This window comes from Carcharodon carcharias, chromosome 3 (assembly GCF_017639515.1).
Source record: "Carcharodon carcharias isolate sCarCar2 chromosome 3, sCarCar2.pri, whole genome shotgun sequence".
Taxonomy (NCBI): Eukaryota; Metazoa; Chordata; class Chondrichthyes; order Lamniformes; family Lamnidae; genus Carcharodon; species Carcharodon carcharias.
Window position 1 is genome coordinate 83802802 of NC_054469.1, and position 27086 is coordinate 83829887.

Here is a 27086-nt window from a genome sequence, read left to right on the forward strand (position 1 = left end):
TACCTGCTTACCTACCTCAGTTCCCATCCCCACTGGCCTCCAAAAATCCTGCCCATTGTCACAATTTTCAGTAGGAGTGGATGGGTGAGGGGAGGGGTGTGGTGAATGGTGGTGGTGTGTTTCTGTGAGATAATCTTTGGGTTCAGTGTCACCAGTTGCTTTTGTAAGGGAACCATGTGTCCCAACAATCTGGAATGGAACTTCTCTTCCACTCATCTCTTGCTCAACAGTGTCATGACCCACATAAATTCACATCTCTAGACGGAAGGTGGGCTGCGATGGTATTTTGCTAAGACAAGGTCCAACTCCATATGACTAACTAGCTTATTTAAATAAAATATATGAATCAAGAGTATATAGATTCCACAGTGAGTGCAATCAATTTCTCCAAGCACCTCAAATATGTAAAACAATTAAGGGCTAACTCACTAGCTTATGAACAAGGGTACCTTCTCTAGATAAGATTTGGAACATGGTCCAGACTCTTAGGGCAGAACTTTACGACAGCGGGATTTTACGTTCCCTAAAGTCAATGGGATTTATAATGGCTCGCTGCCCTGTCCCCGCCGAAACGGGGCTGTAAAATTCTGTCCTTAAAATTGATATTTCTTCCTGTTGCTCCAGAAACACAGATTATCATTTGTGTCCAAGATAGAAAATGCACGCTCTCTGGGAGCTGCCCCACTTCCTCCTTGAGTTAGTGGGCAGAATATTTAGGTTGGCATGCAGGTGCGCGCCCAACCTGATCAGACGCAAAATCGCATCAGGATGGCGTCGGACAAGTGTCCTGACGTCATCCTGCACTCATGCAATATTTCGGTCGGTGGGAACGTGCAAAATTTGGAAGCAGGCCGGCCGACAATTAAGAGGCCTTTTAAGGTCTTTTCGTGGTCCGTCCAACATTACGGTTGGTGGGTGCTGGGCTCTGTGGCACAACGGATAGCATGTTGGACTGCTAGCTGCTGTTGTATAAGAGATTCAAAGGTTGTGGGTTCGAGTCTTACGGTTGGCGGATGGGCAAATCAGCCAGGCGGACTTTGCATTTTTCATGAAATGTCATCCATGGGCAGGATGAGGTTTCCGTTATTAAATTTAAACAATCTATGGACAGTATTTTTATCATGTATATGTTCAGGTGATTGATGTGATGTTTGGTCAATTTTTTCCTGATTTTACAAACTTTATTTAATGGTTTCAACTCTATTGAAGGCTGTCTGCCTTCAGTGCTCGCCCATGCCCGTGCTTATGTCAGTGCCCACCCTCCTCCCACCCTCACCCCAGCAACACTGAGCATTTCAGCGGGTGCTTCACACTGGCTGGCCGTTAATTAGCCAGCCTGTGTGAAATCGCGGTCGGGGACTGATCACGGGTGGTGACCTGTTTCCCGGCCAATCCCAACCCGCTGACCTAAGAATCATGCCCAATGAGACAGGAAGCTCAACGCAAACTAGAGGAGTGGCACCTCATCTTCCGACTAGGCACTTTACAGCCTTCCGGACTGAATATTGAGTTCAACAACTTTAGATCATGAACTCCCTCTTCCATCCCCACCCCCTTTCCGATCCCCCTTTTTTCCAGTAATTTATATAGATTTTTCTTTTCCCACCTATTTCCATTATTTTTAAATGTATTTCCATCCATTGTTTTATCTCTACCTTTTGGCCTATTTCGATCCCTTCCCCCCACCCCACCCCCGCTAGGGCTATCTGTACCTTGCTCATCCTGCTTTCTACCCTTAATGTCACCTATTAGCACATTTCTTAGCTAATATCATCACCTCTTTGTCCTTTTGTCTATGACATCTTTTGGCAATCTCCACCTGTCACTGGCCCTATTTCCAGCTCTACCTGTCCCTGCCTGCGCCCCCCCCCCCCCCACCCTTTAAACCAGCTTATATTTCACCTCTCTTCTATTTTTCCTTAGCTCTGTTGAAGAGTCATATGGACTCGAAACATTAGCTGTATTCCTCTCCGTAGATGTTGTTAGACCTGCTGAGTTTTTCCAGGTATTTTTATTTTTGTTTTTGTTTTGGATTTCCAGCATCTGCAGTTTTTTGCTTTTATCAATGAGACGGGACTAGGTCCACTGAGCAATCACCACAAGTGAGATGCATGCCTACTCTTTGAGGTACCCACAGATCTAATGTAGTTAAACCCATCTCTCCACTCTATGAATAGAAATTGAATGATACCATATCATATTTTTTTATTATTTGTCAATCCTAGCCCATCTATGTGCCCTTGCACTTTTTTGCAATAATTGTCACAACTTATCATTTGTGAGTTTATTATCATTAACAAAAGTTGTTCACTCAACTCCTAACTCTTGTTCATTTATGTATATTATAAGTTAGTACAGCACCAACAAATATATGGAATACCATTCACCACATATTTCTAGTCAAAGAAACTAGACTTTGGCCAGAATTTTCCAGCAACCCTCCCCCCCCCCCCCAACCACCGTGGCAGGTTCCCCATTGGCAGGGTTGGTAAGCCATTGAAATCTCCATTCACATCAGCGGGACTGGAACTGGAAATCCCATCGGAGTGGGAGGCTGGAAAATTTCAGCCTTTGTGTCATTCAACTATCTAATTTTTTTCAAGTCACTCCTTAGTCCTTTGCTCCTTCAGATTTGGCAAAGGCTGTTAATGAATATAAAGCTGTTCAGAGGGTCTTGAATAGTTTCTCAAATTTTTGTCCCTCCTGTTCTTCCACATTGCATGCATTTTTCAATTTCCACCATTATCGGCTCTTTGCATCCTTCAGAATCTACATTTTAAGTTTTGCCAATGAGTTCCTTCTTATTCTTGAGTTCTCTACCTGAAGCCAGATCCCTGGCAATTAGTTACTAGTGGCAAAATACCACTATTTTTACTACAGGTGGACAAGAAAGTAAGCCTCAAGTCTATGTCATCTGGAACGGGGATCACACCCCATGTTATTGCCGTTATTTTGATCCACACAATCGCCGTCTAGCCAACTGAGCTAACTGGATCCTGCCAATGAGCTACCCTGGGAAAATTGGCATAGCCTACAACTGAGTCTGTCTAAAACCCTTCATCAACCAAAAGAGGGAAGTTTAGGTTTAGTAATTTCGCCAATCCAGGTTATAGTTTCTTCATCTTCACAACTCTTTACTTGAAACAAAAGTTTATATTTGTCATTCTCCAATTCTACTTCACAGAATATTTTTTTTAGATTCCGTTACTCAGTCCTAGGCTGGGAACATCCTTGGGTGTACAGGACATAACAAAAGTTACAATGATACAAAACTTGGAAACATAGTAAACAACAAGGAGAAGAAAAATAGATTTCAAGAGGACATAAACAGATTGCTGAAATGGGCAGACACAAGGGGCTGGCTTTTCAACCCGGTTCAGGCACTCGATGCCTAAATCGTTTTCGGGTCATGACCCTGCATTTTATATGCACAAAATCATTGGAGCTGTCAAAGAGCTGTCCAGCTGTCAAAGCTGTCCAAGCTATCCAGGAAGTGTCAAAGCTAGGTGAATTGGTATGGAGGGGGTGAGGGCAAAGGGCTGTGGGAGGCATGCTAACATAAAATCCGACCTGCTGGCAGACATTTTTAAAGATCAGGTTCGCTGTGCAACCAATCCGGGGTTGAAAATCTGGGCCTATGTAAATAAGTTTTGAAGGTGGCAGGACAAGTTGAGAAAACTGTTTAAAAGGCAAATGGAAGCCTTGATTTTATAAGTAGAAGCGTGGGATATGAAAGTAATAGAGTTTGATGAAACCTCTATAATAAGATTTGGCCCCAAGTAGAATCTTGTGACCAATTCTGAGCAGCACACTTAGAGAAAATCTAGAGGAAAGAAAGACTTTAGTAATGTAGAGAGATCTGAGAAACTGGGGTTGTTTTCCTTATAGCAGAGAAGATTAAGGAGAAATGTGATTCCAATGTCAGAAGGATAGTCGATCAGAGGATACAAATTTAAAGGGATTGACAAAAAAAACCAGGGACGACTTGAGGAATATGTTCTTTTTTCTGCAGTGAGTTTTTATGATCTAGAACGCTCTGCCTTGAAAGGTTGATGGAAGCAGATTCAATAATAACTTTCAGAAGGGAATTAGATATATACTCAAAAAATTGGCTCAGCTATGCTGAAAGAGCAGAAGAACCGACTAATTGGATAGCTCTTCCAAAGAGCCAGCACAGGCATGATGGGTTGAATGGTCCCCTATTCTATATCATTCAATGATTTTATGATTTCCAGTGAAATAACGGCAGTAAAGCAGGAGCAGCTCCGAGGCAATTCCTAGTCTTCATCTTACTCCTTTTGTTTTTGCAATGCGAGTGACACTGGCAAAGCAACACTTACTGCCCATCCTTAGCCACTTTAAGATTCAACCATGCAGTGTAATACTGCAGTTACATGTGGGCCAAACTGGATAGGGATAGCAGAGACCTTTCTCTGAGGGATATTCATGAACAAACTGGATTTTTAATGCTATGCTTTTATGGTCTTATTTTTCTGCTGATAGCCCACAAATTGCCAGATTTATCAAATTCATTCAAACTTGCCTTTTGGGGAAGGAGGAGAATGCAGATTGAAGCTCCTGGTTCCCACATAATGAATCCCTAATATCAGCCTAGCTGTCATGAGGGAATGTCTAACAGCAGCAACAAGACTTCACCACCCACCCCCCACCTCCTCACCACCCCACTCAATCCCTCCTCAAACCCTCAGATGAAAATGAATCAGCCCAGTTCTTCCAATTCATGAGAGCAGCAGAGACCTAACTCAGACATAAATTTACGATCATCATTCAAAATTGATGGGAGTGTTTAGAGGAATTTTTTTATGGAAAGGATTGTCAGGACATGGAGTGGCTTACCAGAGGTAATGGTGAAAGCAAAATTCATCAAGAATGCTTTTAAAAGTGAACTGAGGAAATATTTAAAAAACAATAATTTGAAACGGTATGGCGAGATGAATGAATTTCAGAAAATCAGAATGAGTAATGAGCTCAGTCCAATATGTAACATTCTACTTCGAATGAGGATGTAAAATAATTCTCCACAGATAAACTGAGCGCCAAAATAACCGTATGTGTTAAAGACTTCCAGAGAGCTAATAGTAAATGTTGTTTTCCAGGTGGTGGATTCACGGCTTGTATCGGTATTTGATGCCCGAGAGCTGGAACTGGTTATTGCAGGTACAGCAGAGATTGACCTGAATGACTGGCGCAATAATACAGAGTACCGGAGCGGTAAGTCTATTTTGCCTCTCAGTCCTTAGGAAACAACAGTTAACGTTCTTTTTCTGGTGAGTACATTTGACTCAGCAGACCACTAATTCCAGCAGGATTTATACGATGCAGAATATTGTACAATGCAAACTTAACAAAGTGCGGGTCATAAACTTATACACTGGTTTCTCCTGGGGAAGCTGCAAAAAAAAAACAGAATGACAATGAGTCGTAACCTTGAAGCTCCAGAGCAGTGTAACTGGGGCGATGGGGGAAGTAACCTTCTGCTGGGGAACTACCCCTGGAAGTTACCAGGTAAGGATTATATGACAATAGCCTGGGAAGTTCAAGCTTCCAATAGGCAATTGCCCTGCATTGAGAACCATCTGAAAATGTGATTTAAATCACAAACTTTGGATGATTCTGACTGTGTTACAGTAATAGTCACCCAGAAACAGCCAGAAGAATTAAAACCACTTCCAGCTTCAGGGTAACTATAGCACTGACCTACCCCAATCCCCACAGGACATCCCCACCCCCCCATTACAATCCCCTGCCTACTATTTCCCCCCCCCCACCGGCATCCCACGTAACTACCCCCTCAGTCCTGCATAGGACTCCATTTAACTCCATTTCAAAACAATTCTTTGCCTGTGAAACATGTTGGGATGTTTTTAATAGACATGTTAAGACATAAGTATTTATTTATAATGATTACTTAAAAATGAAACTGCTGAGATAACTTCAATTTCGAAATCCAATTCATTTCCCACCTCTGCAAAGCCTCACCTGTGAGATTGCATAATTACATTCAATGTTGCAAGTTGAAATATGCATTTTATTTTGCCGTGCAATAATCTGTATTACAGGTAATTTACTAATCAGTTTCTCAAATGGTCTATCACAATAGACCTTCTAAATAACAACAGCAGCTGCAGTAGGTTGTGGTTTTCTACACAGTTTACTCCCAAATTGATAACCCACTTACTGCCACCTTGTTTCCATGATGATTAATAGAGGCAGGATGAGCAATGGACGTAATATTATTTCATATGTATCTCCACAGTCCATTGCTACCCACCACATCAATTTCTCATTCATGGGGCAGAATTTAGCCCCTTGGCTGGTAGGCGGGCCCCACCAGCTTGGCAGCGGGTGGACAGCCGAACCCCGCTGCCGAAATGGGACCCGCCGCCATTTTGAGTGGGTGGGCCAATTAAGGCCTATGCACTTCCTGTTCCAGGAGGGGAGGGAATCCCCAACTGTCAAAGTGCACACTGCTCCCTGAGGCAAAGTCCTATCTCAGGGAGTTTAGTGAAAGGTAAGTAAAGTCAAAAAATAGAGACATTTTAAAATTATTAACATGTCCCTCTCATGTGACACAAGATGGGACATGTTGTTAAAAAACTCATAAAATTTATTAAACTTTTACAAAGCGGTTATGAAACTTCATCCCACCAGTGGATGAAGTTTCATCAATAATCTACAGGCAGCTGGGGCTCCTGGCCTGTCCACCAGCCTTCAGATTGGCCGAGCAGGGCATTTAACTATCTTAATGAGACTGTCAATGGCTTTAATTGGCCATTGACAGGTCGGCGGGCGGACAGCTGATTTCGTTGTCCACCTGCCTTCCTTAAGACTTAAATGGCCCGTGATGACGTCGGGGATTCCTCCTGACGTCATCCCGCATCATTTTCCCCTCGGCGAGCAGGCCCCGCCCCCAAATTGCCAAGGGGAAAATCCTGGCCATGATTATTTCGCTACGTCTCTTTTAATCCCTTAAATCTTCTCCATCGCAACAAGTATTTTGTTAGGAGGGGATTATGTTGCTATTTTAGCTAATCGCAATGCTTCATGCGCTGGTCCTGAAGTCCATATACTATTACAAAGGTGTCTAAATTACTTCCATTGACACATAAAATTGCAGTATTTTGGATATGCAATATTTTGGTTCAATTAATTTACCTAAACACCATGAAAAAGCTTATAATCAATTAAATATATTCTGGTACAAAATAGGAAAGAGATGTTTACATCTATGCATTTATATATGTGGCACTTCAGTTTTCTTAGGAAAAGTGGAAATGTTAGTCAATTCTGTTGTTAAAGTTCAGATCCACCAGGACAACCCTGCTGATTGATGCTACAGAGTCTTGTTGCTGAGAACTTGTTTGTGTGTGTAATGCTTGTGCCCCTTCCTCAGGCTACCACGATGGTCACGTTGTAATAAAGTGGTTCTGGACAGCTGTGGAACACTTCAATAATGAACAGCGGCTCCGGCTTTTACAGGTACACAGTAGTGGTAATTGCAAACAAAATCTTTCCAGCCTTCTGGACCATGTAAAGAGATTAGTGTTGACAATATTGGCTAATGTATGCTTTTAATGCATTTGTTTCTTACAGCTCTATTTTAACACAGGCAATAATCTGCTTATTTTAAATAGGTTAATACCTCTGTTAAAGTAACAGATTGAAGAGGTTATAAGAATGCATTGGACATTTGCCTACAGATTTCACCAATGTTAATTTCTGGCCTCGAATGTTACGGCAGAGTCACAATACACCATAGATTGCAACAGAAAAATCTCTGCTGATTAAAATATTTTATAATTATTAACAATAAAGCAGTATAAGCTATTGACTGAATCTCAGTACAAGATTATGTCAGGCAGACAGACCCTTTATTTGCACAACAGAGGTTATAATAAAATCCAGGCTATTAGCAAGCCACTATGACTTTCATAGCAGTCATTTATGTCCATGTGGTTTATTTGAGAGACAGTTCTTTATCTTTTTTAACAGTTTGTGACGGGAACATCCAGCATACCTTATGAAGGCTTTGCCGCCCTCAGAGGGAGCAATGGACTAAGGCGATTCTGCATTGAGAAATGGGGCAAAGTAACATCACTGCCAAGGTATTTGTCAGGAAATCACAAGAAATGAATGAATAGAGAGTTTGTGTAGCAAAAACCCAGATGCATGTACTTAAGAATTCTGCTGTAAGGATGAGATAATAAGAGCTTCTGACTTCTCAAAGCCCTGAATAAGTGCCCCTTCCTATGGATCTGCTGCAAGACTAGACTTACGCAATGTTTGCCCCCTTGTCTGGCCTCCCCACCATCCCTCCACCCAACCCCCATCCGACCCTTTCTCCCCCTCTAGGAGAGAATTGCCGTTTGTGACTAATCAGCCATTTAACCAATTTGGTTTTCAATGTTCTTAAAATAAGCACAGAAGTAAAGCAGAAAATCTTTTCAGTTTATTGCTAGAGGCGCCAAGAACTGGAATTTATAGCAATTTATTAAAAAATTGTATGATGAATGACTTCTAATTTTACCAGGGCATTAAAAGTCCTTTATTCACTAGGGGCTTTAATTTGTGTTCTGCTCTATTTTTAATGAATGAGTTAACACATTTGCTCTAAGTCCATCTATGCATTATTTTAACACAGTTGAAAATCTGTTCAGAATAAAGGACTTAATTTCGACATTAAAATAGTGCAGACAGGAATTTAACAGAAAAAATCGGAGTCATGTCCCTTGAAAGTTCTAGAATCAGTTGCATTGATTTTCCCTTAAATTTTCATTAAATCTTAAAATCAGAAGAAAAATACGTGTAAGTTTCTTAAGATCCTCAACAAATGGGCCCATAATTTCCTCTGTGTCTGGGGCAGAGTTCTGGTGTTAAGAGATGAGGCCAATGGTGCAGATAATCAGATGGGATTTGTAAGTACGGAGTATGCATTTCAAAGATATGACTGTTGAAATTCCCACTGAGGAAAGAGACTAAGTGCAAGTGCCATCTTTCAAACTATGGGGTAGTGGAGCCAGCAGGTTAAGGCAGCACCCCTCTCCAACTAAAGTAATTGATCTCAGAGGGGTTCAAATCTTCTGTCTGAAGGTAGAATCCTTCCCAACAGAGTGAATCACTTTTCCTTTGCCTCTCAGTACCTCAGCCAAATTGTCTGTGGGACCTTGGCTACCCCAGTGAAGGCCTCTTCCCGGTGTCAGCAACCCACATGGTCCATGGAATTAACACTGTTTGTAATTACATTTTGGGGTTTGCGAAGATGGCAGGGTTGTTGTGGGGGGATGACGGTAGTGATTCCATTCCACTGCACATGCAGCAGTGGTTTTCAAATCTTTAGTGTAGTATGTTTTTTTAAAGTAAAACTGAAGGCAAATTAGACTTTAATTTCTCATGTACAACAAATTGCAAATCTAGGCAGGTGTTTGTTTTTCTGTCCGCAAAGTACACTAGTTAATCTCCACTGTCAATTGCACAGGGATTAAGACAACGACTAAAAGAGGGAAAAGATTACTGAGAGATGACAGATACTAATTCAGATTTACAGAGCAGAACAAATTGAGGAAATCAAATTAAAACAAAATTGAATATGAAGAACCAGACCCCACAAGCAGCTAAGGACCACAAAATACAGCAAACAATATTATACATGCAATGACTTCATAACTGCTGACCACTACAAGTACATGGCTTTTATGTTTTATACATGAAAGATGTTTAATTAAAACATCAGTGTTTTACTGAATGGGACGTAAGAATATAGTTTATTTTTTTTAAAAGTTATAACTGTAAAGCCTTCACTGACCACAGTAGCATTTCCATTCCTAAACTGAGAATGTATATTTTTTAATCAAAGTTGCTAACACTTCAGAAACATATGCAAAGATTCTGTTAATTTCTTCAACTTTGTTTTAAAATTCCAGGGTCTCATCTCTGTCTCTAGAAGTGTGGCAGAGTGGGACACCCATGTACCATCATCCAAAAGTCAAGGTGAATGACTTGCACCTAAACAGGTGCATTGGAGGTGCCTATTGTGCCAGTCACTATGTTGGAGATCCTGAAAGGGCCACAGATAACTGGTAAATTGTTTTGTAGAAATGCCCATCATTTTAAAGGTAATCAATCCCTTCTGAGATCAATTACCCATGCAGAATCTGTGTCAGGCCTCAGGGAATTCCTTCAGACATATCCCAATATTTTTGCATTGTGGAAAACCCAGGCTCCCAGCCATAATTTGGTCCTAAGCAGAAAATGAGACAAAGATGCAGCAAATCCAGCTTCTCCCAGGTGAACAATACTTTTTCTGTCCTCCTCCAACCCAAGAACTTTGTCCCGGGTAGGTTTGATGAAAGAACAGAGATGTTTATATCAAATAAATAATTGTTGAGAAGTGCAAGGAGCTAAATTTCTCTCCAAAGAACTATATGTTGACAGCCTGAGAGCAGGACCTACCCAGCAATCAAGAGTAAGAAGCTATCAAAGAACTGAGAGAACCAAAGATGCAGTGATAGCAGCAATTGCTTTTGGTAATATGCAGGCAAAGATAGTTTAAAAGATAAATAGAAGAAAAATATACAGGAAGTTGTGTATCATTGTGCTTAAAGGGATTTTACATTGCTGAAGATCTAGTCCTAGTCTTGAAATAGCAACCTGAGTCCACCACTCTCCAGTGTTTACTCAGCGAACTGGTTCTGATCTTCATGGAGACTGGCTCTAACATGCACAGATACTGACACTTTGACCTTTACAGCACTACTCCTGCATGGATGATAACCTCTGACACTGAGTTAATCCCATGCAGCAGCAGATTTGCATCATGGAGTTACGTTATATCAAGCCATAAGTGCACTCTTTTGCTGAGCTAGCACCTTATAAAAGTAAGACAAATGGGGAGGGAGTGGGGGTGTTTGAGGAGGTTGTAGGTCTGACAGCAGAGAAGGAGACTCTGTAAAAGCTGAGTAGGGGCTGATACTGATAGATTTACTAGTGCTGACAATACACAAGACCTGCATGTCAGGGGATGACAGATCAACAATAATGTAGAAATACCTTCAGATTTGTTTCACAGCACGGGCATGGATTAAAGCTCAGACCCTATTCTGCTAAACATACATGTGGGGAGCTGTCAGTTGGCTGCTGGTTTTCATGCAGACATATCAACTGATCCATTAAGCACAACTGCACTGAGGTCATAGAGAAAACTGTAGATCCTTCTCTTCTACCACTAACAATACCTAAGCAGTGTTATATGTGATGACTCAGCTAAGAGTGAGGCAGAAAAGCAAGACAGAACAAGCAAGAAATTTGGTCAGATGGAGATGAATACTCCAGGTATGTGACTGATTAGGTTAAAGGATCCAAGTTCACATTTTTCAGATGGGAAACCTAAAGCTGTATAGATGTGTGTGCTCAATCATTTAATGGAACTGGAATACCAGTTATCAGCTTTTTGATAAATTAGATCATGCAAAGAAGTGCACTTATCTGTATGATATGTGCAGTTTATTATATATTTTATATATAATACACAATATATATAGATTAACAAAATAATGAAATAAAAGGAAAAATACTGTGGATGCTGGAGATCCGAAGAAAAACAGAAAATGCTGGAAGTACTTGGGTCTGGCAGCATCTATGGAGAGAGGAGCAAAGTTAACATTTCAGGTCCTTTAACCTATTCTGTTTCTGATGATATAATAGTTTTAAACAAGTAAAGAGGCAGCGAAAGGGAGAGGGGAGGTAAAAACAAAAAGTGGAAGGCTGGAGAGATTAAATGACAAAAGGAAAAGGTGTAAAAAGGAGATGGTAATAGGACAAGAACAGATGATAGGCCTAGAGACAGTGTAAATGGGAATAGCAACATTATCACTAATAAATGTTGCTGGAAAAAATGGGGAAACTAGTTTGTTGAAATTTGTTGAATCAGTATTGAGTATGGAAGGTTAATCAAAAGATGAGGTGGTGTTCCTCAAGCTTACATTGAGCTTAGTTGGTACAGTCTTGGAGGTTGAGGACGAAGGATCAGAGTGGGAGATGGGTAGAGAATTAAAATATCAGGCAGCTGGAAGCTCAGGGTCACATCTGCAGCCAAAATAGAGGTGCTCCTCAAAGCATAACCCAATCTGTGTTTTGCCTTCCCAATATGGAGGAGAGGGTAATGTGAACAGTGAATATATTATTCTAAATTGAGGGGAGAGTCTTCGGCTCGGCAAGCGGGGATGGGACCCTCTCGCCAAGGCATAAAATGACGCTGGGTAACATCGGGCGTGCGTCCCAAAGTCACCGTGCGTCATTTAGATTTTCAGTTCAGCCTATTAAGGCCATTTAACTAACAATTAAAATAATTAACAGAGCTGCCCATCCAGCCTTAAGGATGGGATGAGGTTTCATGAATGATTTTAAATTTTCTCAAAAGTTTTTATTGAAATTAATGCACATGTCCCAGCTCATGTGACAGTTTCACATGAGGGGACATGTCATAAAAATTTTTCAACACTTTATTGAACTGTTAAAACTTAAAACCAGTCTCCCTGAGGAATATCTGTGCCTCAGGGAGATTTCTGCGCTCTTTCACATGCATGCGCGAAAGAGCACAGGCCCCGACTCAGGGAAACCACCACCCCCCCACCGTCCGCACAGGGAGTGCAGAGTGATTTCGCACTGGCTGGTCAATTAACAGCACTGAAAAGCTCAATGCTGCCGGGTAGGGGCAGGAAGAGGGCGAGCAATGATGATGTCACAGGCGCAGGTGAGTGCTGTGAGAGAGCTCCCTGAAGACACACAGCTGCCTCAGGGAGCTGCAGACCTGCAAATAATGAAATAAAGGTGTAAAAAGCTGCAAAAAAAATGTCCATGCATCACAATCAAGCACCTGGAAACATACCTCATATAAATGCTGTGCCCAGATATTTATTTTATTTCTTAATGGAGATTTCATCCCACCCTTGGATGAGGTTTGATAAAAAATGCAAAATCTGCCTGGCCGAATTGCCTGTCCGCCAACCGTAAGGTTGGACGGGCCACGAAAATTCGCAGACAATTGCGCTGCTAATGGGCTTAATTGCCTGCTTAATTGTCGGCAGACACACTTCTGATTTTTATATGCGCCCACCATGTGAAATATCGCGCGAGTGTGCGATGACGTCGGGATGCTCACCCGTCATCATCTCATGCAATTCACACCCAATCAGGTCAGGCACGCGCCCGCCTACAAGGCATAAAATTCTGCCAATAGAGTTGCAATAGGAAGAAATCAGTTCCATGAGGCAAGAACAGGCTGAAACATTGGGTCTACTAGGGCTGTCCCTGTTTGTGGATCTTGGCAAAGAGGTAGAACCAGTCTGTGTTGAACTAGGGGCCTTTGAGGTTGCAGGCCATGGACGGAAGATCTCTAGAGCAGAGGAAATCATTTGGGAAATGATGGCTTGATGTTCACTCCTTGTGTTATAGTCTGGGGTAGTAGGTAAGAGGATATGCCAGAGTTCAGCCCTGGCACGGTACAGGTCGGTTTGCCAAACTATAACAGCACCACCCTTATCAGCATATTTAATGATAATGTTAGGATTGGACCTGAGAGAATGAAGTACTGCAAGGTAAGAGGGAGGTAAGTTAGAGTGAGTGAGCAGAATGGAAAAATTGAAACGGCTAATGTCACACTGGCAGCTCCCAATGAAAAGATCTGGAGAGTGTGAGAAACCAAAGAAAGAGGTCCACCTGGAACAAAAATTCTGTAGATGGGAAAAGGGTTTGCTGTGCAAGGGGAAGGACTCCTGGCCAAAGAAATGGACACAGAGGCAAAGGGGACAGAAGAAGAGCTTAGTGTCATGTGGAGATCAAAATTCATTGAAATTGGAGCAAAAGGGAATAAAGCTGAGGCCTTAACTGAGTACTGATTGGGGTTAGAAAGGGGAAAGTCTATGGGGATAGTGAACACATGATAAAGGATGAGATTGAAAGGTGGGCTGTGATCAAAGTAAAGTGAAGAAGAAGAAGAATTCAAAGGGCGTTGTTATTTCAGAGTTGTTGACACCTGAAAGGAAGAAAAACATTTCTTGTTAAAGTACCAGATGAGCTGAAGGATGAAATGGAACTATGAACCATACTAAGTTTGTAACAGAGTGAATGTGTGTCTCTAAAGAGAGAGAGGTTGAGAGCGTGCATGTGGCAGTGCATGGCATTGAGTGTGGATTTCAGGATGGGGCAAGAGCCATGTTTCAAGGAATGCTGAAGAGATATTTTGGAAATATCTGTAATCATGGGTGAATCCGAAACATCAAGGGTGGAATTTTAGTTGGATTTCCATTACCAGCCCCTCTTGCCCTGTACCATCTTCCCTTTTAACATTTAATCCCTCTTACCTTCCATCCTTTCAAAGAGTTTCCCTTTTGCTCTTTCCTCTCTGACCCCTTTCCCTGCATCTGAACTTGTTTAAAACCTGCTATAGCTCTAACTTTTTCCAGTTCTGATGAAAGATCATTGACATAAAATGTTAGCTTTGTTTCTCTCTCCATAGATGTTGCCTGACCTGCTGAGTTATTTTCCAAAATAATAGTCAATAATGCTCAGCTAAATAAGTAATGATTTTAAATAAATAAACATGTTGGTCTTATTAACATATTGCAGGTGATTTAAGGAGATAAAGGCCTTGTTAGTTACAGATTGCCACCTGCAGTTTTATTCTTCTTTCTACTGATTGCTGTTAAAGTTGATTTGTTTGAGGTCTTCCTTTCAGCAGTAGCTGTGGGTCATTTAGTAAATAGTAACATGTTCAAATGAGGAGAAGACATATCTTAACAGTAGAGAAAGACTAGCCACAGTTGGTGGAACCCTGCCCCCTCACTCACCAACGATGAGGAGGAAGCATTGCTGTTCCTGACAAAGGCGGAGTCAGAAATGAGGATGCAGGAGTGAGTTGCCATCTGCAGGTTTGTCTGCTTCGCTTCCATTTAATTCTATATTACCCCACATTACCCATCACAAAATTGGACCATGAAATGTCCCTGACATTCCTTAATGTAGACTCAGCTCCACAGCAATGCATGTTAACCTCTCATGCTTTTTCCTCCTCTGGAGATGCCTGACTGCCATGAAGAGACAAAATCAGAAGCATACCTCTGAGTTGTGCTCTGAGCCAGCACATCAGAACAAACATGATGCTGGTACTCAATCTTCCCCTTACACGCACTAGCCCAAAGACATCTGACGGGGGAGGGGGGGTGGAGAAACTAGTGGCGGTCAGAAAAGAGTGCACCCAGTGAAGCACAAAATAAAGAACAAACAGCAACAGCTAGGGATAGAAACTGAGGAGGAAGAGATGGCTGACCGCAGGGTTGGGGAACATCTTCTATTGGTAGAACAGCCCGAATTTCATGGATGCTGCTTTTAAATGAATGGCATTTTCAGAAATTCAAATATATGTGCAGGCTCTGTGGACATTAGCCAGCATATTTCTGGTATGACAGTGCTGCCTTCCCAATGGATGAATGCCATCCAACTCTTGTGTCTCCCTCCTTTGCCCTTCCCCCTTTGGGATCTTTGGAAAGGAGGGGTGGGGTTTAGAGAATGGAGCTCAACAGCTGAAAACACAAAGTTATGTGGTGAAATAATGGTCAGACTTAAAAAAGAATAAAGAAAGTTAAAACTCTCTGTTGGGTCCTTTAAGTTAGCTTTTACACCTACTTCATCGTCTAGCAATGCGGCAGACCCTATTTGTATGCTATGTGTTTAATAAAAGTTAGGCGGTTGTGACAGAAAAGGGGATACGTACCATCACCAGTTAAATATGTTGCCCGTTTTAGGCAGGGTGCTTCTGCCATCTGCCAGAAATTGTGCCTGAAAATTGAATGGTCAAAAAATTGAACAAGGATAATTGACAGTTTGACTAGAAATATCCAGGCCCTAGAGACTATAATATGGAGTAAGTTATCAAACCTTTGAAGAAACATGGGCCAGTTAGGGCCAGTTAGCATAGATTCCTAAATGGCAGATTGTCCTGGATCAATGTTATTGACTTCTTTGAAGAAATAACTGGGTGGAATTGTCTCAGATTTGCACTAAGTGAGGTAGCGGGCAGGTAAAATGACGTTTTATCCTCCGGCTGCAATGGCGGCTTCACATGCTGTATCATCCCAAACCCGCCACATTAATTATGCACTCCCAGGAAATATGCCATTTCAATGGTGGGAGGGCTCCGATTTATCCATCTCATTGTCACCTCGCCACTTCATCACACCAGGTGTTTCAGTTAAAGCCGTGTGCACACCTTTCAGTGCTTCCAGCCCAGGAATGCTGTAAATAAGACATAGCCCCAAAAGGCAAGAAGACTGAAGCCCCCAGGTTCAGTGACACATCCCTCAAGCATCTTTTGGACGCTGTGTAGGCCCGCGGTGATGTCCTCTAACTCCGTTCTGGCTGCAGGAGGGGAAGCAATATTACCACTTCAGCTTGATAGGTGATGGCAGTGATGATCAGTGCCAATGTTGCACAGAAGAGGTTGGCCATCCAATGCAGATAGAGGATGAATGATCTCATCTGTGACCCCAGGGTAAGGCAACAATCTCATTACTCTAAAGTCACACACTCAAGCCCATCACACATTCACTGGCATCTCATTCACTGCCAGCTCAAGGGACATCATCTCTCACTCTTTCACACGCACTTTCACATCTCCATCTGGTCTCATCTGCCCTGGGGACTGCCTCCTCAGCCCTCACCATCTTGAGGCCACTTGCATAGATCAACTTGTGCTCTCACACACACCCTGGGATATTCCCATTCCTCAGTACAGCCCTTACCCTGCAGCCATATAAAGCCACTCCTGCCTAATGGCTGCTCTGGTAGTCGAGACCTGCACCCCTAAAAGTGATGTGGTGCTGTCTGCAAAGCCTGGCACTGATGAGTGCGAGTGCTGTTTGAAGCAAGATAGGCAAGCAAATCTCGAAGTCCCGAGTGAAGTGTAGCATAAGTGTACATCACTTATGTGCAGTTGTGAAACATTGCACGCTGACATGGGTGGACAATCTAGCGCGGGGTGGGGGGGGGGTGGGTGATGAGTCCAGCGGGCTGGCCTTATAATGATATGCAGATGTATTACAATGAGGTTCCCGACATCTGATGGCTGGTAACACAGCTCACATCGATGGGTTGGGTGAACAATCGCAAACTGGTTTCACAATGTCATGAAACCAATTTTGGCCTTCTCACCATATTGTCTGCTCACACTGCCAAGCACGCCTGCTGCCAGCGGTCATGGATGAGTCCGCCCAAAGAATACATAAAGGAAGTGAAATACATGCACTTTTTTTGGATTTTTGAAAGCATTTTATAAAGTACTAAATAAGAATTTATAGAAAACATAATGGTAAATGGAATTATTGGAAATGTGGCCTTGTGGATGGAAATGGGAAACAAAACATTGAGGTAAAAGTAAGCTTCATGAAATGGGAAGATATGGTAAGCGTTGCCTCTATTGAGGCTGTTTCTATTTAATAAGTGTTTACATAAATGTCATGCAGTGTCTAAGTTTGCTGACGACATTGAACTGAGGTGTATAAAAAATTGTGATAAAGGTTGCAGAAGACTGGAGGACAATATAGCTGGCTGGGTGGGCTCAATGGAAAATTGGAACATTTGACATGGACTGGGGGAGCAGAGAGCCAATTGTCCTATGTGTGCAGATCAACAGACTGCTGAAGGTGGCTGTAGATCATGCCAGAAAAATGACAAATATAAACTATGCTTTTCTATCTGGAATTATAGGATATATAAGCAGTAAGGTAATGAACTTAGAGTATTGAATAGAATTTGGAAAATCCCAATCTAATAATGGAAAATATGCACCGTAGATTCACTAGGTTTTTACCAGGGATGTGGAGTGACCTGTTAAGTTAGGGTATATTTCGCTGCTGCTGAGCAGGCTAATTCTAGAAGTTTGAATGCTGACACTGACAGAAGCTTGGCTGTTGCTCAATAACGCTTTAACTCTTACAAAGGTTTCTCCAATTATCACCAGCAGACCTGCCACAGTAGTGTGATGACACAAGGTCCTTTTCACCAGATCGAATCTTGGCCTCTCCCCTTACTCCTCTGGAATATTCTTCTCTTTTGAGCATCTGAACTTATTTCCATTCAAATGCCTTTCTTACAATTATTATTTCCCATTAACGCTACTTTGACTTACTTACCATTCCATATCTCTTCCCTAAATCAAGCAATTTGTCAGTGATTTATAACAAAGATTCTCGAGATGCAGGTGTCACTAGTAAAACCAGCTTTTTTGGCCATCCTGAATTGTCGTTGAGAAGGTGGTGGTGAGTTGCCTGCTCAAACCATTGCAGTCTGTATGGTGGAGGTACTCCCAGAGTGCTGTTCAGGAGGGAGTGCCAGGATTTTGACCAATGGCAATGAAGGAATGGCAATATAAGTCCATGTTGGGACAGAATGTGACTTGGAGGACAATTTAGAGGTGATGGAGTTCCCATGCACCTGCTGCCCTTATCCCTCTAGGAGGTGGCAACCTTAGAATGCTGCCTAAATGTAAGTTATTAGTCTTGTCAGGTGATAAGAGGTCATCAGGATTAGGAAAGGTAACAGGAAGTAAATACTAATATGTTGTTTCCACTTATTGGCAACCTGGTTCAGAGGGGACATAAATTTATTAAGATAATTACTGAAAGCTTTAAGGAGAAGGATATAAAAAAAATCCCTTTTCAGGGAATTATTAAAATGTAGAATTCTCTGATATAAACCATTTTTGAAACTGTCCATAAAATATTTCAAAAAGTAAATAAATAAATGCTTGAAGATGGGACAAGTAAAAGGGATTGGGGGTGCGGTTGGTCTTGGATAGATAGTGCAGAGAAAAAGATCAGGTGCCAACTGTTACGATCCCCATTGGGAAATCGTAAACCAAGATAACCAAATTTACTGAATGACCCCCAAATGAAGATTCAAACTTTTCTTGCTTTTACTTCAACATATCAGAGCCAAAACAAATTAACATGAATTAATAGGCAAATGATACTTAAAATAAAAAGGCAATGCAACAAAAATACACCTTAGGCAGGATTTTCGTGAGTGAGGGCGGGGCCTGCTCGTCGACGCGTAAAATGATGCACAGTGACGTTAGGGGGAACTCCCGACGTCACCGCGCCCCATTTAAATTTTCAGGAAGGTGGGGGCGCAGCGAAATCAGCTGCGCGCCCACCGACCTGTCAATGGCCAATTGAGGTCATTGACAGAGGCAATTAAGTAATTAGTGGACCTGCCCGTCCAACCTTAAGGTTCGCAGGCAGGCCAGGAGCCCCAGTGCGAATTGGAAAAAGCATGAAACCTCAGATCGGGCGGGGTGAGGTTTCCTGTAGCTTTTAAAAAATTTTAATAAATTTTTTGTCAAAATTATGGACATGTCCATAAATGTTAGGGAAATTTTATTTTTCTATTTTTGTCTTTTTGCCATTTACAGCCAATCTTCCTGAGACTGCACTTAGCCTCAGGGAGATGAGTGCGTTCTTTAGTGCGTATGCGTGGAAGAGCGCACTCTCGATTTTGGGAAACACACCCCCCCCCCCACCCCCCACCACCACCACCACCACCACCCGCACAGGAAGTGCACAGCCCTTCTGTGTGAATGTTACGCCTTAATTGGCCGGCCGATGTAAAATGGTGCCACGCCCCTAATTGGGGGCGCCGATCGGAAGCCACCTGTGCATACTCGCCCTTCAACTTCCCCCCCAACGGGGGGAAAATTCAGCCCCTTATGTAACCACAAGCATCCATAATATGCTGCTCTTCATTCATGCAGGGTAGGTTATGGGTCCTATCTGACAACAGCTTTCACCTTATTGCTTCAAGGATATGATTATCATCAGCAAGGAACACTTCTACAAACTTTCTGTCTTTCATGTTATGACAGTCCTGATGATGCAGCTTTCCAGAGTTCCTTTTCAAATGACCACCCAATAACACCCCAGTTCATGCTTTGGCCACTTCTATGAAAACACCCAGCTCTTTTGCGTCTCCAAGCTATTCAAACAGCTTTCTAAGTTTTAGACCTTTTTAGCCAACTGGCACATTGCCTTCAAAAGGTCCCGTCTCATTTTCTGCAAAACAGAAAAACAATCCTCTTCTTGAATGTGATTTGCTTCTTCTCGTCACAGGAATTCTCTGTGTTTCTCTTTCTGCCCCTGTATTCTTTCTCTTTACATCTACATCTGTGTGATAATAACCTTCACTGTCCAGCTCCTCTGCTTGTAGCTCTCCTTTGTGTTTGCAGCTCTCCTTCATGTCAGCCAGCCACATGGTTTCTTTCTTAACTTCCTTCCTATTGGTACTGCTTCCAGGTCAAGGGTCTCCAGCTCACATGGACCAGTATTTCTTATTATCCAAGAAAATCACAATTAATCCCTTTACAATTGAAGCAAACACTTAAGTCATTTTTAAACACTCTTAAAAACAATTACAGATTCCAAAGACCTTTTTAAGCAATTGCAGATGTTCCACACTGTACTGTTTCTCGGTCAAAAGTCATCACACAACTTAATTAGTTGAGTGGCTCAAGTCTTGTCCCATTATCAAATGTTAAGTTCTGTCTCTTCAGGATTATGTAAAATGGATTACGGATTGGAGTATGCCATCTGGTTGGATGCACTATCATAAATTGAGCCCAAGGCTAGTAGATGGATTTTCTGCACATCTGGCCATAAAGGATTACAATATTGTATGACTGAAAAGATACAGGCATGGTAGAACCAAGGAGGTGGGAACATTAAGTCCAGCTTTATTAATTCTCATTCTGAGAATCATTCAGCACGGAAGGAACCCGTTCAGTCCAATGTCCTTGTGCTTGCTCTTCGAAAGAGTTATCCAATTAGTCCTACACTCCCACTCTTTGCCCATAGCCTTGCATTTTTTTTGTTTTATACATAAATTTCCCATTTGAAAGTTACTATTAAATCTGTTTCCACCCTCCTTTCAGGCAATGCATTCAAATTATAACAGCTTGCTGAGTAAAGAAATTCTCCTCAACTTCCACTTGGCTTTTTGCCAATTATCTTAAATTTGTGTCCTCTGGTTGCCAACCTTTTCCATATCTACTCTATCATAATCATTTCTCTACCAGCTTCTCTGATGCTATTTGCTAGTTGTTTTCTATAATGTGAATGAGATCGATACCTGGAATTTTGGCAGAGCTATTCCCACTCTTTGGCCAATACCATTTCTGCAGCATTTTCAATGATATTCCGCTAAAGCTATGGAGGATGATGGATAAAGTCTGCAGAACCACTACCCTGATTATTAAACTGAGCTAAGTACTGGCATCCAAAGAGAAATTAACCTTTATAATTCAGCAGTGGTTGCAAGCCTCGTACAAATACTTCTTAACAATTATAGTACATAACTCTTGTACATAGCTCAGAGATGTACATAACATCCTTTCTCCACCATTAGATATGTTCTGTATATATCATCATGTAGTGATTCAGTTGTTTTTTAAGTATCAAAAGATGGAAGGGTAGCCATTCAGCAATGGGTGGTATCATTACCAAGACAGCATCAATACTTTTCCCTTTGCCAGTTTATGTCTTAATGTCCTGACAGGTGTTGCATTACTGGTTCTGACTCATTTCTTTGGCTTCTGCCTCATTCCTGTGGTTTGTGTCTCAATCTTATGCCTTGTGTCTCACTCTCTTGGCATGTGGCTTGCTGTTCCAGCAACTGCTTCTGTTTCTCTCTTTACTGGTATGAGCCTCACTGTTCTGGCTTCAGCCCTTTCTCCTGAGTACTAGGGAGGAGATTTGATTTCAGCAACAGGAATAAAAATAAAGCTTTATCTAACTTAATACAGAGTTAGCAACATAGGAACAGGAGTAGATCTTTCATGCCATCGACACTGTGCATAATTTTGTTGGCCATGACAGCTCTAGCCTTACAGTGACAATCCTTCAGCCTTTCCATTTTCCTTAATATATTTATTTTCCAGCTAACTGCGTCCTTTTTAAAATCCATAATTAATTTTGCATTAACGGCCTTCACAACATTTTGTGTAAATAAAGAAAGTCTAGATTGCCTTTTAACCAGTTTAGTTTGAATTCAAAACTTTCATCCCCATATCCTGGCTTCAACTATCAGAGAAATAGATAATTATTTACCCCATCAAATTCTCTTCCCTGTTTTGAACATTTCAGTCAGATGACTCCTTTGCCTCTTTATCTACAGGGAATATAACCCCAGTTGACACCGATGATTCTCCAAATCTGCACACAAGGTGCTTGCCTCCTAGAAGGAAAAAACAGTTTGGGGCAGTGTTCTTATTTCCCAGTTTTTACTGGTGTTCAATTTTAAGGTATACAAGACCAGTTCAGACCAGTATTCTTACTTCCCAGTTTTCACTGTTTTTCTTTTCCTTCTGGGCTACATAAAATGGTTGCTTCTGAACTCCTGTGCTCTGCACTTGAAAACTAGCATTCTCAAAGGATTGACAGTTGAGATAGCTTTGGAAGCATGAATGCTTTTGGTTTTATTATGGTGATGTTTGTGCCTGATGGTTTTGCATTACGTCTGCTGTTATTTTGTTTTGGATTTCCAGCATCCGCAGTTTTTTGTTTTTATCTCCGTATTTAATTGACTGCCACTGCTCTTCAAGAAATGCCTACCTCCTTGAAGAAGTTCTGTTCGTCTCTGCGACAGGATTTCCTCTTTTGCCTTGTTCACCTTCATTGCTTTCCATTTCTCTCCTGGTGGCTTGACAAAGTGTTTACTAAAACCCGCTTTCACAGCCATATCTCCTTTCTCAGTGACTGTCTCCGTCTCCGAATTACCCCACGTGGATTTCAACTGAAATTCCACCCCTCATGTTTCGAACCCACTCAGGATTACAGGTATTTCCGGGACATAAAACGTTTCTCGGACTGCTGTTCCCGTCGCATCCTGAGATCCACACTCAGTGCCATGCGCCGCCATATGAACACACTCGATCTCTCCCTCCAGCAGCACCGCCGCACCCTTTTTCAAAGCTGCGCGTGCCCCCGGTTTCATTTTATTCTTCATCTTATCCGACGCCTCAACAAGAAACTTTTTCTCTTTCTCTCAAGTGCTAAGGAACGCAAGCTCCAACAACTCATCGACACCAACACCCATCTAGGACCCTCCATCCCTGCCTGTCCCTCCGCCCCCACCCCATCTTCCAATCCCAGCCCCAGCCGTGTATTCACTATACCCCCTGACCTTCCCCTCTCCAACGCTGAACGTTCAGTGCTCAGCAAAGGACTTAGTTTCATACCCCTACGCCCTCACCTTAATGAATTTCGGGCTCAGCATGATGCTGAACTCTTCTTCCCCCATCTTCGTCTCCGTGCTCACTTCTTTGGGCAGGAGTCCTCTCCCCATTCAACAGATCTTTTCACCCACCTCCAATATTCTCCCTCCACCTGGACCCCTCCCTCTGGATTCTTACCTTCTCTTGATCTTTTCATTGAGAACTGTCGGTGCGACCTCCTACCCAAAATCCACAAACAGAACTGTCCCGGTAGACCGATCGTGTCAGCTTGCTCCTGCCCCACAGAACTCATTTCTCGTTATCTTGACTCCCTTCTCTCTCCACTTGTCCAGTCCCTCCCCACCTGTATCCGTGATTCCTCTGACACCTTACGTCACATCTACAATTTCCAGTTCCCTGGCCCCAACCGCTTCCTCTTCACCATGGACGTCCAATCCCTCTACACCTCCATCCCCCACCAGGATGGTCTGAGGGCCCTTAGCTTCTTCCTCGAACAGAGGCCCGAACAATCCCCATCCACCACTACTCTCCTCCGTCTGGCTGAACTTGTTCTCACACTGAACAATTTCTCCTTCAACTCCTCTCACTTGCTTCAAATAAAAGGTGTGGCTATGGGTACTCGCATGGGCCCCAGCTATGCCTGTCTCTTTATGGGGTATGTGGAACATTCCTTGTTCCAGTCCTACTCCGGCCCCCTTCCACAACTCTTTCTCCGGTACATCGATGATTACTTCGGTGCTGCTTTCAGCACCGGTGCTGTGCTCTCATCGGGACTTGGAAAAATTTATTAATTTTGCTTCCAATCTCCACCCCTCCATCATTTTCACGTGGTCCATCTCTGACACTTCCCTTCCCTTCCTTGACCTCGCTGTCTCAATCTCTGGTGATAGACTGTCCACCAATATCCATTACAAGCCTACCGACTCCCACTGTTACCTTGACTACAGCTCCTCACACCCCGCTTCCTGTAAGGACTCCATCCCATTCTCTCAGTTCCTTCACCTCCGTCACATCTGTTCCGATGATGCTACCTTCAAAAACAGTTCCTCTGACATGTCCTCCTTCTTCCTTAACCGAGGTTTTCCACCCACGGTCGTTGACAGGGCCCTCAACCGTGCCCAGCCCATCTCCCGCGCATCCGCCTTCACGTCTTCTCCTCCCTCCCAGAAACATGATAGGGTCCCCCTTGTCCTCACTTATCACCCCACCAGCCTCCGCATTCAAAGGATCAGATCATCCTCCGCCATTTCCGCCAACTCCAGCATAATGCCACTACCAAACACATCTTCCCTTCACCCCCACTGTCGGCATTCCATAGGGATCGTTCCCTCCGGGACACCCTGGTCCACTCCTCCATCACCCCCTACTCCCCAACCCCCACCTATGGCACCACCCCATGCCCACGCAAAAGATGTAACACCTGCCCCTTCACTTCCTCTCTCCTCACCGTCCAAGGGCCCAAGCACTCCTTTCAAGTGAAGCAACATTTCACTTGCATTTCCCCCAACTTAGTCTACTGCATTCGTTGCTCCCAATGCGGTCTCCTCTATATTGGAGAGACCAAACGTAAACTGGGCGACCGCTTTGCAGAACACCTGCGGACTGTCCGCAAGAATGACCCAAACCTCCCGGTCGCTTGCCATTTCAACACTCCACCCTGCTCTCTTGCCCACATGTTTGTCCTTGGCTTGCTGCATTGTTCCAGTGAAGCCCAACGCAAACTGGAGGAACAACACCTCATCTTCCGACTGGGCACTTTACAGCCTTCCGGTCTGAATATTGAATTCAACAACTTTAGGTCTTGACCGCCCTCCTCCATCCCCACCCCCTTTCTGTTTCTTTCCCCTTTCCTTTTGTTTTTTTCCAATAAATTATATAGATTTTTCTTTTTCCCACCTATTTCCATTATTTTTAAATATTTTTAAATCTTTTATGCTCCCCCCACCCCCACTAGCACTATACCTTGAGTGCCCTACATCCATTCTTAATTAGCACATTCGTTTAGATAATATCACCAACTTCGACACCTATGTGTTCTTTTGTTCTGCTGTCTGTGACATCTTTTGATGATCTGCTTCTATCACTGCTTTTGCCTACAACCACACCACCCCCTCCACTTCTCTCCCCCCCACCCCACAACCTTAAACCAGCTTATATATCACCCCTTCCTGGGATTCACCTAGTTCTGTCGAAGGGTCATGAGGACTCGAAACGTCAACTCTTTTCTTCTCCGCCGATGCTGCCAGACCTGCTGAGTTTTTCCAGGTAATTCTGCTTTTGTTATTACTGTGCCCATTCTAAAAGAAATGTTTTCTAATAGCACTGCAGCTGGCAGCAGCCGTTTGCTCACCAATGACCATTTTGCTTAGCATGGATATTCCATTTGAACTCCAAATGATTGTTATGGATTTGGGAGAGAGAAAAAAATTTATTCAGAGGGGAAAAAAGAAAGGCAGGTGCACATACACCTCTGGAGCCTGGTACATACTTTGACCATGATCTTATGTGGTGGAGGAAATGGCTGCTGCCACCAGGAGCTGTAGAGTGGCGAAATGCCAGTGGAGACAGAAAGAGGCCTCATCATACCTGTACTTAACCCCTGGGCCGCCTGATCACCTTCCCCATTGTTGGTAAAATGCCATGGCAGCGGGAAGGCACCAGATACACCATCCCCACTTGATTTTTCAGGGCCCCCACAAATCCCAGCCTGCTCCTTGAGGCCCCATAAAATCATGGCCTTAAACTCAGCCCAGGGCTCAACTATTCAGACCCAAGCACCTACTTGAGTATGTCCAAGAGCACAAGATTGCATGATGGCTGGAGAGAGACAGTACCAACTCAGAATCTTTCTAGTCTCACTCTGACTGATCTGGATAGAAGCAGTTTCTTAAAACACAAAGAGGGTTAGTTTCAGAATCACATAACCACCTTTCTCAAACTGGTCAATTACCCAAACATGGTCATGGCAAGTTGATTCCAGATCCATCATTTACAAATGATTAGATTATTGCCTGTGGAGTTAGCTTCTCTGCTGGGCTCCATTGTATAAAGCAATTGAGTCTAATAGCTTGGTCCACACTGAGCTGAATACACAGGTTCTGTCTAGATGTTTTGTGAATGGTTCAAGAGATGGGTCATTTACATTGAGTTGATTGTCTATAGTGGGCTACCCTGGAGCCTTGCTGATTGCTTTGTAATTTGTAGGGTACAGCTGTGTGAATGTTAGGCCATCTTAGGAGTTGCTGTTTAAACCACTTAAAATGCTTTTTAAACTTTTGTGGTGGTTTTAGCCCACTCGACGTAGAAGTCATTTTCAATATAAAATATATAACAGGAGTGTTTTAATAATGCTTTTAAGAAAACAGGCATTTACTTTCAGATATTATTGGGATGGGTGTGCCTACCTGTATTTTGGTACCCTTTCAGTTTAAGTATGTGGTACTTAAATTTTTTTTTTAATTTCCCTCTCTTGAATTGAGCTCACCTGGAGCCCAGCACCATCCTTGATAACTGCGACGAACTTCATGCTGATCTCAGTGCGCCTCCAGGGACGCTCCCCTCTTAGTGAGATTGCCAGCCATTCCACTCTGTGCTGAACATCTGTAGCTGGATTCCACTCCTGCTTCCCAACTCATACCAAGCCCACCTCCAGTCATTGCTCACTTATTTTTCAAAGTCTCTGGAAAGTGGACCCAAGTTTGTGAGCCACTATCATTCATAAAGAAAGACTTGCATTTATAACCTTTCCTGGCTACCAAACATCCCAAAGCACTTTGAAACCAATGAAATA

General features: G+C 42.8%; 1 protein-coding gene across 1 annotated transcript in view; it reads left to right on the top strand.

Moving 5' to 3' along the window:
- Positions 1-27086, top strand: part of LOC121276200 (E3 ubiquitin-protein ligase HECW1-like) — a 527663-nt gene that overhangs the window by 485023 nt on the left and 15554 nt on the right. The window contains exons 26-28 of the mRNA XM_041184341.1: positions 5118-5232; positions 7415-7500; positions 8014-8126. Coding sequence (XP_041040275.1) covers positions 5118-5232; positions 7415-7500; positions 8014-8126 — 314 coding nt within the window. The remainder of the gene's footprint in view (positions 1-5117; positions 5233-7414; positions 7501-8013; positions 8127-27086) is intronic.